Raw genomic sequence first — 12,695 nt, 5'->3', positions numbered from 1 at the left:
TGGCTGGGCCTCATCCGCTATTAGGCCTTATCAGTCCTGACTCTCTTCCAGGCCTGTCATGGGGTCAGTTGGCCCCTTTTTCCTACTCAGGCCTTGTGTGGGGTAGATAACCCCTCACATTGTCCTTTTCTGCACAAGTGAAATTATTTTGCAAGGGCCAGATTTCATTGGGAGTTGTGGAATGCTCAGCTCCTCTGAAAGTCAGGCCTCCCAATTCTTAGGCACTCTCAACTTTTCCAGCAGGTGGCAATACAAAACAAATTATTATTTCCTCCCAAAGGGGAAAAAAATCTGACCAGAACTGAATTTCACCATTATAAAGGCAAAGTAAGTTTAAGATAATTTCATACACAGCTCACAGTATGCATAAAATGTCAATATTATATCCAGCAACATACACTTATGTTAAAGAATTGCATGTTTTATTTTTTTTCCTGTTCTTTCCCCAAGGTGATCATTGTTGCAAAAATAGTTTTTAGAGTGGAACCTGATAACTTGCAATAAAAGTATGTCACTTAAAGCAGAAAACATGTAGGGCCAAATCTGACCCCAATGTTAACTGTGTCTGGATCTTTGAAAACTCATCAAATTCTCTGTCTACATAGAGGAAAAATACTTCAGAAAGGGATCCAATTCTGTACCACTGAAGAAAATGGAAGTTTTTGAACTGCTTTTAAAGGGGTAGGATTGGATTTTTAGTGCCTGTTTATGTGCTCACAAAAGCCAAGGAAGAAAAAAGAATTCCGCTAAATAAAGGTATGAGGTGGATTCATCACTATGCTCCTCCAGTTTATACCAGTATACCACCATTACAATTAATGGAATTTCACTGACATAAAACTAGTGTAGCACTGTGGGGAATCACCTCCATCATATCTTTAAAAAAGCTATCACATTAGAAAAGAGTTAGCTGTTCACATGGGCAAGCTAAACAAGATACAAGGAAAGTACTGGATCATCTCCCTTCCCTAGATCCACATGTGATGAGGACCCTCTGTGGAAAGATCTCCCTCTCTACCCAGAAGGAGGCTCAGCCACTCTTTGGCATGGTTTTCTTCCACCGTAATCCTGGCACACACATGGACCCTAAGGAGGCCTGGCAGTGTAAACTTGTGGGGAGAAAATTGGGTGGGCCAGGTGGGTTTGCACATCATCCAGTGTGTCCAGGTTTGTGGAGAAACCTGGAAAAGGTAATAGAGACCCAAATTGTAATAACTTTTCTACAGTCTCCCTCTGGAGTCCTAGGAGCCACTGCAGCCAGAGTGACAAGGAGCAGCCTTCTGGGGCCCAGAGTTGTTGTAGAAGCGGTGGCTTCTATGTAGATCTGCCAGGTTTGGGAATGGACCTGTGGCCTTTTATGCAGAGGTCAATCCCTCCTTTCCATGGGATGTTGTGATGAAATCCTCATAAAGATTTCTTCCCACACAGTCCCCTGCTACAGTTTTTAAAACCAGAGGGATGCTCTCACTCAAAGAATGCAATTTACACACAGTCTATATTAGCATATTGTGTGTGTATGTAAATGCATATGCACAAAAAACTGGGTATTTTCAGTTTCTTGGAATTCTGTGGGGAAACAGCTTCTGCAGAATCTATAAAATCAGCCCTTGATTTATTTCACCTGTGCGGCAAACATTGGCATGAAAAATCTGAGAACCCTGATCATACTATATAGTTCAACATCACAGAGTCACTAATGCCTCTTGTAGGACATATGCTTTGTTGATAAAGGTCTGCTGGTTAGGGTGGGGAGGAGCAGGGAGTAGGTTTCCTGATCAAGACTCTGAGTTTTAGTTCTGTTATTTCTCTTTAAAAGCTCCAGTGGTGAAGTTAAAATAGGTTCTTAATTAATAAAGTGAAATGTGGCCTGCCAAAGCCAGTGTTATCATATCTCATCATAGATTTGGCTAGTATATATGTGTGAGACATATGTTTTCTATGCCTCATGTAATCTGGGACAAGTTAGACCTAAATTCTGCAGAAGGGCCCTGGATTCCTCAACACTTCGGTGGAAAATGATGAAAAACACTTGATGAAAAATTCTGTAGCAGCTTTGTTTAAATTAAAAAGGAAGAGTTTAAATTAAGTACGAAAAGGAAAAATATACCCAGTATAAAACCCCCTGTGCATTTTATTTTGATATTAAATTCCATTTCCACTGTCTCAACATTTAATGCTTTCAGTATACTGCATGTTTCTGTATGGACTGTGCGTAACTGCGTTAGATATTCTCAGGGCTAAAGCTGGAAGTTTTGGCAGCTGGGTTGGGGTATTTTGGGTTTTGGATATTTGAGGTTTTCAGAGGCAGCTTGGCATTGTGGGATAAACATATTAACTGGATGTTTCTGCTAAACGTATCAGCAGTGAAGTAGTTAACAGAGTTGACATTTGGGCCCCGATTCAGGAAAGTACTTAAGCATGCTCTTAAATCTCACCCCCCGCCTTTTAAGCAAAGCACTTAAGCACATACTTAAAATTGAGCACATGCTTAGGCACCCTTCCTGAATAGAAATAGAAACCTGAGTCAGGTTTTGAATTGTACATTTTAGATTTCATTGTTAGCCACCTGTGGAGATGAATAGGACTGCACACAACTCTCTGATATTGTTGCACACTGTCTGCAGGAAGACAGCCCTACGTTGATTGAGAGGTGGTTTATGTTTGTAAATTTTTTTCATAACAATAAGGGCTAACAAAATTTATAAATGAAAGCTTAGAATCTGTAGGACAATTCTGTGGCAAGGGCTGGATAATATGGCATTCATAAGGTACCCTAGGAGGGAAAAATACAGAATATGAATATGCAGAATCGTGGCATATATAGGGCCCTGTCTGTTTTCTTCTTATAGTGGGTGCATGTTAGAGATATTTTTTAAATAGAGCATTCCATACAAAGAATATAAAATAGTACTATATTAAAAAATTGCTGTAAATAGTCTTTCAGGCAGAATAGCCACATTTTCTATTTCTTCCTCCCTGGGTACCATGACAGTCTGAACCTCTGGCCTCTCTGTACCTCATCCTTTCCCTCTACGCTCTGTGCAAAAGGATGCCACCAATGTCATTTCCCTCTCACCTCTTTCCCCGCATCTTAAATCTTTGTCCTGGCTCCTTCTCTTTTTGTGTGTGTTCAGTCTGAATTATTTGTCCTTGTCTTTAAAGCACTCCACTGCTCCATTCCAGCTTACAGCTCTAGTCTTCTCTCTTCCCATCTCATTCCAGGTCACTCCCTCTACTGCACAATGATCCTTGTTTCTTTATCCACTCCCAGTGTAATACCTTCGTCCATGCCCCACTCTATACTTCGAATGGCCTCCCAATCAGTTGTTACCAGGAGTTAGCTATCTTCAGCTCCAAACTACTGTTTGGGTTAAATCCGGATGTCCATGGAGATCCTTCCTGCTGGAGAACGGGGGATATTCTGCTGCACAAGAGCAGGCGGGGTTTAGTGAGTCTGCACAGAGGCCGCGCCACAGGGGCCACCTGCTAAGGTTCCCTCTATTCAAGTGCAGCAAGGTTTGGAGACGGGGCAGCAGTGGGCTGTGAGAGGAGAGGCAGTGGTGCAAGTACGGTGGTACAGTCTGGTACGCCGTACCAGTAAGATATTTATAGCTAGTATGGTGTACCGGAGAGACAGAGGAGGAGCTCACCCCCAACCCTGCCCCCTGCCCTTCCATGGAGCTGCGTCTCTTCCGTCTGTATAGCAGCCCCGCTGGAGGCCGGGGCTCGGGGGTGTGAGGCTGGGGGCAGTACAGCCACCGGAGGAACTGCTGCCGTTCCCAGCGGGGAAAGGAGCAGAACATCAGCAGCAGCTCTGGCGTGGCTGTACTGCCCTCAGCCCAGCCCCGCCCCCCCCCCCCCCAGCCCTTCCATGCAGCTGCATCTCCTGAGTCCTCCTGCCTGGGGTCTGTGCAGCAGAAGTCCCTGACGCAGCAGCAGGAGGACAGAGCTCCCCCCTCCCCACCGCAGGTAACCTGGGATGGATGTGGATCATAGGGAGGGGATGGGGAGAGCGTGGGGCCCAAGGCTGGGAGTGGGGCAGGAGGGGGGTCATCTGGGGAGGTCATGTGCCACCCCCTTTGTGTCCCTCCCATGAGTGCTGTATACCATCAAGAAATGATTTCTGCTTGCACCACTGAGGAGAGGAGAGAATGGATCAACTCCTGCACACATTGATTGGCTGTTGCCTCTCTTGGGATGGGAGTGAAATAGCAGAAGGGGCTACTGCAGCACCTTCACTGCCACGCCACAACTTGGGAGAGAATTTCTTCCCTCATCCATAACTGTAAAATCCCCTGCTACAAGCCTGGTGACTTGGACTTGATGCAGAAATGGAGGGATTTGACCCTCTTAAAAGTACACCTGTACCAAGAGGTTTATAACATCAGGCCACAATTCCACTCCATGACCTGTTACGTGCGTTTGTTGTAATGGTGTGTGACTTCAGATTGTTAGTTCTTCAGGAGGAGAACTCTGTTTTCCATTCAGTTCTTGCTGTGTGCATTGGTTACTATAAAAAGCTGAGTACAGCTGTGGTGCTATCAGGAGTACAATGATATCTGGATGTGGTCCCAAGCTCTACTTCAGGTGAATCCCCTCAAACAATCCTGTTCTTGGCCCTGTGCACTCTTGGCTCTCCGTACACTGCAAAGGGTGTTGGGCCTTTTTTTCTGCCCATAGGTGCTATATATAAATATAATATTTACAGCTTTGATAATGGTAGCTATAAAGGCATGGGATTCCCTGCAAAGGTGTTCATACATCTATTTGATTGAGGAGTGTTTCCTTGGGTGGTTCTAATGGGTAAGCTGATTTATTTTGAGTTTTTCCTCCTTATGTTTTATCACATTCTCTTAGTTTTTTCTATGCTACATTATAAATCCAAAATATACTGTACTTTATGTATGGCCTGATGTACTGTGTCTAACAAAATTCTTGTGGTTTCCCCCCTCATTTTCTCATAGGTTTAGCCCAGTCGGGTGCATGGGGTTGCTTTGATGAATTTAATCGCATTGAACTTCCTGTTCTGTCAGTAGCTGCTCAGCAGATCTATATTGTGCTTCAGTGTAAAAAAAATAAGAAGCCCCAGTTCATCTTTACTGATGGTGACGTTGTTGACATGGACAGAGAATTTGGCATATTTCTGACTATGGTATGTCTGTGTGAATCATAGCATCAGAGGACAGAATCCTGTTTCCTTTACCCACAAAATAGTCTTATGGGACTATTTGTATGTAGTCAATGGGACTATTTGTATGAGTAAAGCAATCAGGATTTGACTGATAGTGTGCAGGCTCATAAATAATATTGACGTCCTCTGTTGCTCTTGTCTCTAATAGGAACATAGGATTTGCTGTACTGAATACAAGTCATATTTCCATCATAAACCACATGTTTCAGGGTGTTTTTTTTAATTGGATATAGAAAACTTGTCAGGCTGAGATGAAATTCAAGTACTAAATATTTTTAGAAACCGGAATGAACAAAAGGACACACAGTCGGCTCTTTCAGGACCCACTATAGTCTGTCTCATCAAGCTCTTCATCAGAATTTAGAATTTTTGGTGTCAGTCCTCCAGAATTTAGGGGTGGCCCAAATCTGCCTAAGATCCAGTTTAATTGACCACTGGAGGATTCCTCCTGGGCAGGGCAGCAGTGCATAACTTCTGCTGTCAGCATAATGGGTACAGGAACAGGGGAGCATAAAGCTGTGCTGAGTGTTCCTCAATCATAATTGAAGATCAAGGCATTTATCTTTATTTTAAAATTGTTTACTTTTAAAAATATTAATAATATTACTGTGGTTTGCCAAAGCAACACATTTACTAGATATTCCTGTGGTCTCAGAATAGTGGGTGTGGTATTACATATTGCATGAGCTGCAGTATTTTAGATTAAATTGGATCATGGTATGTGAGTGCTGTGTGCTCTGTTTGTCATATTCCAGCACTCACTCCTGTGTTTATTTTAAGTAATATCCAGAAAAAAATACTCTCAGTGTGAGCAGAGGGTTTAAGTGATAATTTATTATTTTGCACTCTGTGTCTTTCAGAATCCTGGTTATGCAGGGCGACAGGAACTTCCAGAAAATCTAAAGATTCAGTTCCGTACAGTAGCTATGATGGTGCCTGACCGTGGTATCATTATGAGAGTCAAGCTGGCAAGTGCAGGTTTCCGAGACAATCAAATCCTTAGTCGAAAATTTTACACACTCTACAAACTTTGTGAAGAACAGTTATCTAAACAGGTGAAATAAACATTTGTTTAGGAGTAAACCACTGCTGTAAGCGAATTTATAGCACTTTCTGTGTGTATTACTAACTATTCTGAAGTTGGGTAAGCCTGTTTTTTTGGTTAAGTTCACAGTTCAGAATGTACTAGCAACTGGATCGTAAATAATCATGTTATTCTAATTTTCAAAGTACTTTACCCACTAACAGAAGCTTGTTGATTTGGGTTTTTTTGTGGGGTTTTTTTTTGTTTTGTTTTTTAATTAAAAACTCAAGCTTTAAGGGATTAAATATCAGGGACAGTTTGCAGATATGTTGGTAGAAGCCAAATTTTTCACCCATTGCTCTTAAAAACTTTTTTCTTCTTTCTGATTTTGGTTATTTGCTACAGGAGCGTGTCTGTGTGTATATATATATATAGTCAAAAAGGGGTATTGAATTTTATGAATTATAATCAATTTTACAATGTCCAGAAATCATATTCCTGTGTTTGGCACATCTTGCTGGGTGTTACCAGAAACATACCATTTTATCTAGTGAGAGTTATTTAAATGCAGACAAAGGTACAGGTTTTTGGTGAGAATCTATACAGAAATAGCTGAATTCTGAGTTTTCTGCCCTGGATGCCCACTAAGGGCTCTCAAAGGGGAGTTATCCAGAGAGAGGAGATGTGAACATTGAGGCAAAACACAAACTAGGGCTATGTCTACATTACGGACCTTACAGCAGCACAGCTGTACCACTGCAGCTGCACCACTGTAAAGACTCCCGTGTAACCAGTGGGAGAGAGCTCTCCTGCCGGCATAATTAAACCACCTCCAACGAGTGGTGGTAGCTATGTCGGCGGGAGAGTGTCTCCCACTGACACAGCTGCTGTCTACACCGGTGCTTTTTGTTGGTGAAACTTCTGTCGGTCGGTGGGGTGGGGTGGGTGTCATAGCCCTGACTGACAAAAGTTTTGCCGACAAAAGTGCTAGTGTAGCCAAAGCCTAGGTGTCCTGCAGTTTGGGACCCATTGAAGAGTCATATTAGGCCAGCTTCACCACTGCATTACTCCACTTCTACCCCATGGTATCTCCATTGACTTCAATGGAGTTATCTTGGCATACAATTTGAGCAATCCGGGGTGAATCACACCCATTATTTCAGAGAAAAGAAAAGTACAGGTTGGGATGTTTTTCTCTCTCCATGTATTAATTCTTCCACCCACACCTCCACCCCCAGACTCTGTGAAGTGCCTTGCCTCGTTATTTTTGACAACATTAGTTTGATTTTTGTTTCAGGTTAATTTTGGTCATATAGCAGCTCTCTGCTGCAGATTGATTTTCTGACAGGTCACGTCAGATGCTAGCTTTCCTGTAATATTGCCAGAGAGTCTGCCTTGTCTGTGAACTTCCCATACAGTCCCATATATTGATCCAGCATAATTGGTAACTATTTAAATATTGCTTATGATCCTGCTTCATTGGTCCAGCCATCTGTCCACTTTTCGCTTTATAGCAGGCCCTTTGAGGTAACCAGACTGTGTTTTCTGTAGAGACATCTTCCAGCACCTCGGGAGAAAGAGCTTCACTGTGTCAGAGGGTGTTGTGGAGTGAGATGACTTGTCGCAGAGAAACCCTGTGCTGGGTGCAGATTTGTCATGAAGTTTAGGAATATTGTGTGTACGCACCATATCCTGGGTCAGCAACACAGTTATCTGCAGAGATATTGTATTGGACATGGTCTGGCCTGTTTCCCCAGGGTCAATCTCAGTGGGATATTGTATTGGATTTTCTCCTTGTCTGAATGGTTTGTCTGTGTTGTTGCGGTTAGTTTCTGTTTTGGACATGGTTCTCTCTACTGTACTGGGAGGTACACTCACAGACACTAGAACTGGGAGGGATAGCTCGGTGGTTTGAGCATTGGCCTGTTAAACCCAGGGTTGTGAGTTCAATCCTTGAGGGGGCCATTTGGGATCTGGGGCAAAAAATTGGGGATTAGTCCTGCTTTGAGCAGGGGGTTGGACTAGATGACCTCCTGAGGTTAGTGGTTGTTCACTACCTATGTGTCCTGTCTGTGGTACTTGGGGTGTCTCAGTTCCTCACACTCCAAGGGGGTCCCTGTGGGACAGTGCACTGTGTGTGTATGCATGGTATACTGATTACTCCTTGCTAGGCCTTCTGTACCTACTATTAGCAGAGGGAACTGTTGGCCATTGGAGAGGTTTGCTCCAAGCTGTCACTTCCTTCTGGTGCTTGGAAGTGCTACCATCTGCTGGCTCATTACAGTATGCCAGCTTGTCCTGCCTGTGCATGACCATCTCCTTCTGTACCAACATGCTTGCTACAGATAAGGTGATGGATTAACTTGAGGGACCTGCTGGAGTTCCTATGTACTGCTTCTTTAAGGTAGGGGAATAACAACTTATCTGGATGACCATAGCCAGTTTTTATCTACTCTCTACCCATCTTCCAGTTTACCTGTAGTAAACCTAGCAGAGGTGTGCACTGGAAGAACACTGGATAGTGTGATGTGGAGGGGATTTACTCAGCTGTCTAAATAGTTTGCTCACCAGAGCTTCTGTGCATCTGTGGTATTCAGACTGGCAAGCTCCTGAATATCCCAGTTTGGGACTAGGGCCATGCTGTGACTGTGTATGAATATGTGAATAGATAGTTTATAATCCAAGATAGTTAAATCCAAAACTGACAGAGAAGAGTTGCAAAAGGATCTCACTTGACCGAGTGACAAAATGGCAGATGAAATTCAATGTTGATAAGTGCGAAGTAATGCACGTTGGAAAACATAATCCCAACTATACATTTAAAATGATGGGGTCTAAATTAGCTGTTAACACTCAAGAAACAGATCTTGGAGTCATCATGGATAGTTCTTCGAAAACATCCACTCAAAGTGCAGACTCAGTCAAAAAGGTAACGGAATGTATGGAAAGGAAAGGAAAACATAATAATAATGCCACTATATAAATGCATAGTGCACCCACGCCTTGAATAATGCATGCAGTTCTGGTCACTCTATCTCAAAAAAGGTATATTAGAATTGGAAAAAGTGCAGAGAAGGGCAACAAAAGTTATTAGGCATATGGAACAGCTTCCATACAAGGAGAGATTAAAAAGACTGGGACTGTTCAGCTTAGAAAAGAGACTATTAAGGGAGGATCTGACAGAGGTCTATAAAATCATGAACAGTGTGGAGGAGAGAGTGAATTGGAAAGGTTATATTACCCCTTCACATAACACAAGAACAAGGGGGTTGAGTAGGTAGCATAACATAAGGAAGTACTTCTTCAGACAATGCACAGTCATCGTGTGGAACTCGTTGCCATGGGGTGTTGTGAAGGCCAAAAGTACAACTGACTTCAGAAAAGAATTAGATAAGTTTATGGAGCACAGGTCCATCAATGGCTATTAACCAAGATAGTCAGGGATGTAACCCCATGCTCCTAGTGTCCATAAACTTCCAACTTCCAGAAGCTGGGACTGGACAATGGGGAATGGATCACGCAAAATTGCCATGTTCTGTTCCTGTGAAGCATTTGGCTCTGGCCACTGTCAGAAGACAGAATACTGGGCTAGATGGACTCAATATGTCCATTCTTATGTTCTTGTAAGAACGGACAAATGACATTATATTAATAATCTGGCAACACAAGCAGAGGATGCAGCTGCTTGTGGTGAACAAGGAACCATCTACAAAATGACGCGGCTTATCAATGGTAAACAGCAGACACCAACAAACACTCTCATCAGGGACAAACAAAGCCACCAACTAACAACAGAAAAAGAACAAGAAGTGCGCTGGACAGAGCATTTCAAAGAATTGCAGAACAGGGAGCCACCTAAAGAGGAAGCAAACATCCAGGAGGCAGAAGAAGATCTTGATATTCACACTGACACCCCAACTAAGGAAGAGATCATTCAAGCCGTCAAATCCTTAAAAAATGGGAAAGCTCCTGGTAAGGATAATTGGAATGCAGAACTGTTCAAGGTAAATCCTGAGTTAGCAGCATCTATCCTGGCCACTCTATTTACATCAGTCTGGGAAAGGGAAAAAGTGCCAAATGAGTGGACCAATGAGGTTATAGTGAAGATACCAAAGAAAGGAACTCTCAGGGATTGTAATAACTGACTTTGTATCACACGTTTATCTGTTCCAAGCAAAGTATTGTGTAAGACCATAGTCCAGCGTATATCAGAGGCAATTGATAGCTTTCTCGGAAAAGAGAGAGCCAGTTTTTGGAAAGGGCGTGGATGCACAGACCAGATCTTCACTCTACGAAACATAATAGAACAATGCTTAGAATGGCAACAGCAGCTCTACATAAACTTCATAGACTTTGAGATGGCTTTTGATAGCATTCACAGGACCAGCCTATGGCACATTCTGAGGGCATATGGAATCCCTCTCCATATCATCATCAACATCTAAAGTTTTTATTTCAACTTTACATGCAGTGTTGATCACAGTGAGCTCAGTTTTGAAGTCAAAACAGGAGTACATCAGGGGTGTGTCATGTCTGCAATCCTCTTCAACATTGCCATCGACTAGGTAATGCAGCGTACAACAGAAGACATGCCAAGAGGCATTAAATGAACACTCTTCTCATCCCTTGAAGACTTGGACATCACAGATGATCTCGCTGTCCTATCACATACCCAACACCATATACAAGAAAAAACAACTCAACTCAATGCATTCAGCCAGCAAATTGGACTGAAAATCAATCGCAATAAGACAGATATCATGACCCTTAATATTGCCTCACCATCACCAGTACAGATAGAAGATTATGTTCTCACCAATGTAGAAACGTTCACATACGTGGGCAGCACCATCAGCCAGGATGGTGGAACAAGCCAGGACATCTGGAACAAAATCAATAAAGCCAGGAACACCTCCAGGAGCTTAAATACAGTCTGGAAATCATCAAAATACAACACCAAAACCAAACTCAAGATGTATCAGAGCTGCATACTTTCAACATTACTTTTCAGTACAGAATGCTGGGGAATGAGAAAGTATGACATGTCCAAACTGTCTTGATTCCATACAACCTGCCACAGAAAAATCCTCTGTATCTTTTGGCCCAGAACAATCTCAAACCAAGATCTATTGACACAGTGCAGCCAAGAGGATCTGAGCACCATCATTGCCAGGAGGCGCTGGAGATGGATTGGCAATGTGCTTTGTTTGGAAACTGATTCCATCAGTTCCAGAGTAGCAATAAGATGGATACCTGAAGACAAGCGAAAACGAGGCTGCCTGAAAACAACATGGCGAAGAGCTGTGAGAGCTGAGCTGAAAAACCTGGGGCACAGCTGGGGAGCCACTGAAAGACTTGCCAGAAACAGAGAGGACTGAGGAGCTTCGTCACTGCCCTAAACGCCAGAGGCGTAATGGGAACATGATCATGACCCACCTAGTAATGGGAGCTTGATACCAACTGAAAAGGTGAGAGTTCCAGCTGTGCAATGGGACACATCACTTGCTTCTGGCCCTTGAAAGTCCCAACTTACTGAACTTCCAAGTACAGAAAAGCTATGTTAGGTGCCCCTAATCTTTCTCTCCCTGTAAGTTTTATATGTTTGGATTCATGATGCCAGATTTTCAATGAGAGTTAGGTACCTAAATTGCTTAGGGGCTTTTGAGAGTCCCAATAGACACCTATCTTCATCTTTGAGTGTCTAAATACCTATGAAAATATGATCTGGCCCTTGCTAACTAAGGCAGTTTGATTCTTTGAGGCAAGATGGGTCCTCCCCTTACTCCAGAGCAGAGACTTGTCTAGGAAGCCAGACAACAAAGAGAAATGGCCAACAAGCAGGCTGGACAAGTAACCAGATATCATTCATTTCTCTAGAACTATGAAAGGGTAAGTGCCACCACCTAGGTGAGCTCTGTCTGCCCCGGTTTGAAATCAGAGTTTTTCTTTTCCTAGGTACTGTTGATTCCTGGCACCTTATTTTGTAATATTTGGTGCAGCCCCTGAATAGATATGTGGACACAGTTGGCAATGGGCTTTGTTGCAAGGATAGGTTCCTGGGTTAGTGTTTTTGTTGTGTGGTGTGTGCTTGCTGGTGAGTATTTGCTTCAGGTTGGGGGGCTGTCTGTAAGCAAGGACTGGCCTGTCTCCCAAGATCTGTGAGAGTGATGGGTTGTCCTTCAGGATAGTTGTAGATCCTTGATGATGCGCTGGAGAGGTTTTAGTTGGGGGCTGAAGGTGATGGCTAGTGGCATTCTGTTATTTTCTTTGTTGGGCCTGTCCTGTAGTAGGTGACTTCTGGGTACTCTTCTGGCTCTGTCATTCTCTTTTCTTCACTTCAGCAGGTAGGTATTGTAGTTGTAAGAACGCTTGATAGAGATCTTGTAGGTGTTTGTCTCTGTCTGAGGGGTTGGAGCAAATGCGGTTGTACCATAGAGTGTGGCTGTGGATAATGGATCGTGTGGTGTGGTCTGGATGAAA

At 43.2% G+C, this 12,695-nt stretch overlaps 1 protein-coding gene across 1 annotated transcript in view; it reads left to right on the top strand.

The window, feature by feature from the left end:
* Positions 1 to 12,695, top strand: part of LOC140907170 (dynein axonemal heavy chain 5) — a 268,060-nt gene that overhangs the window by 117,654 nt on the left and 137,711 nt on the right. The window contains exons 43-44 of the mRNA XM_078851322.1: positions 4,965 to 5,152; positions 6,052 to 6,246. Of these exons, the coding sequence (XP_078707448.1) occupies positions 4,965 to 5,152; positions 6,052 to 6,246 (383 nt within the window). The remainder of the gene's footprint in view (positions 1 to 4,964; positions 5,153 to 6,051; positions 6,247 to 12,695) is intronic.

Source organism: Lepidochelys kempii, chromosome 2, assembly GCF_965140285.1.
Source record: "Lepidochelys kempii isolate rLepKem1 chromosome 2, rLepKem1.hap1, whole genome shotgun sequence".
NCBI lineage: Eukaryota > Metazoa > Chordata > Testudines > Cheloniidae > Lepidochelys > Lepidochelys kempii.
This window is presented reverse-complemented; position numbering and strand designations above follow the sequence as displayed.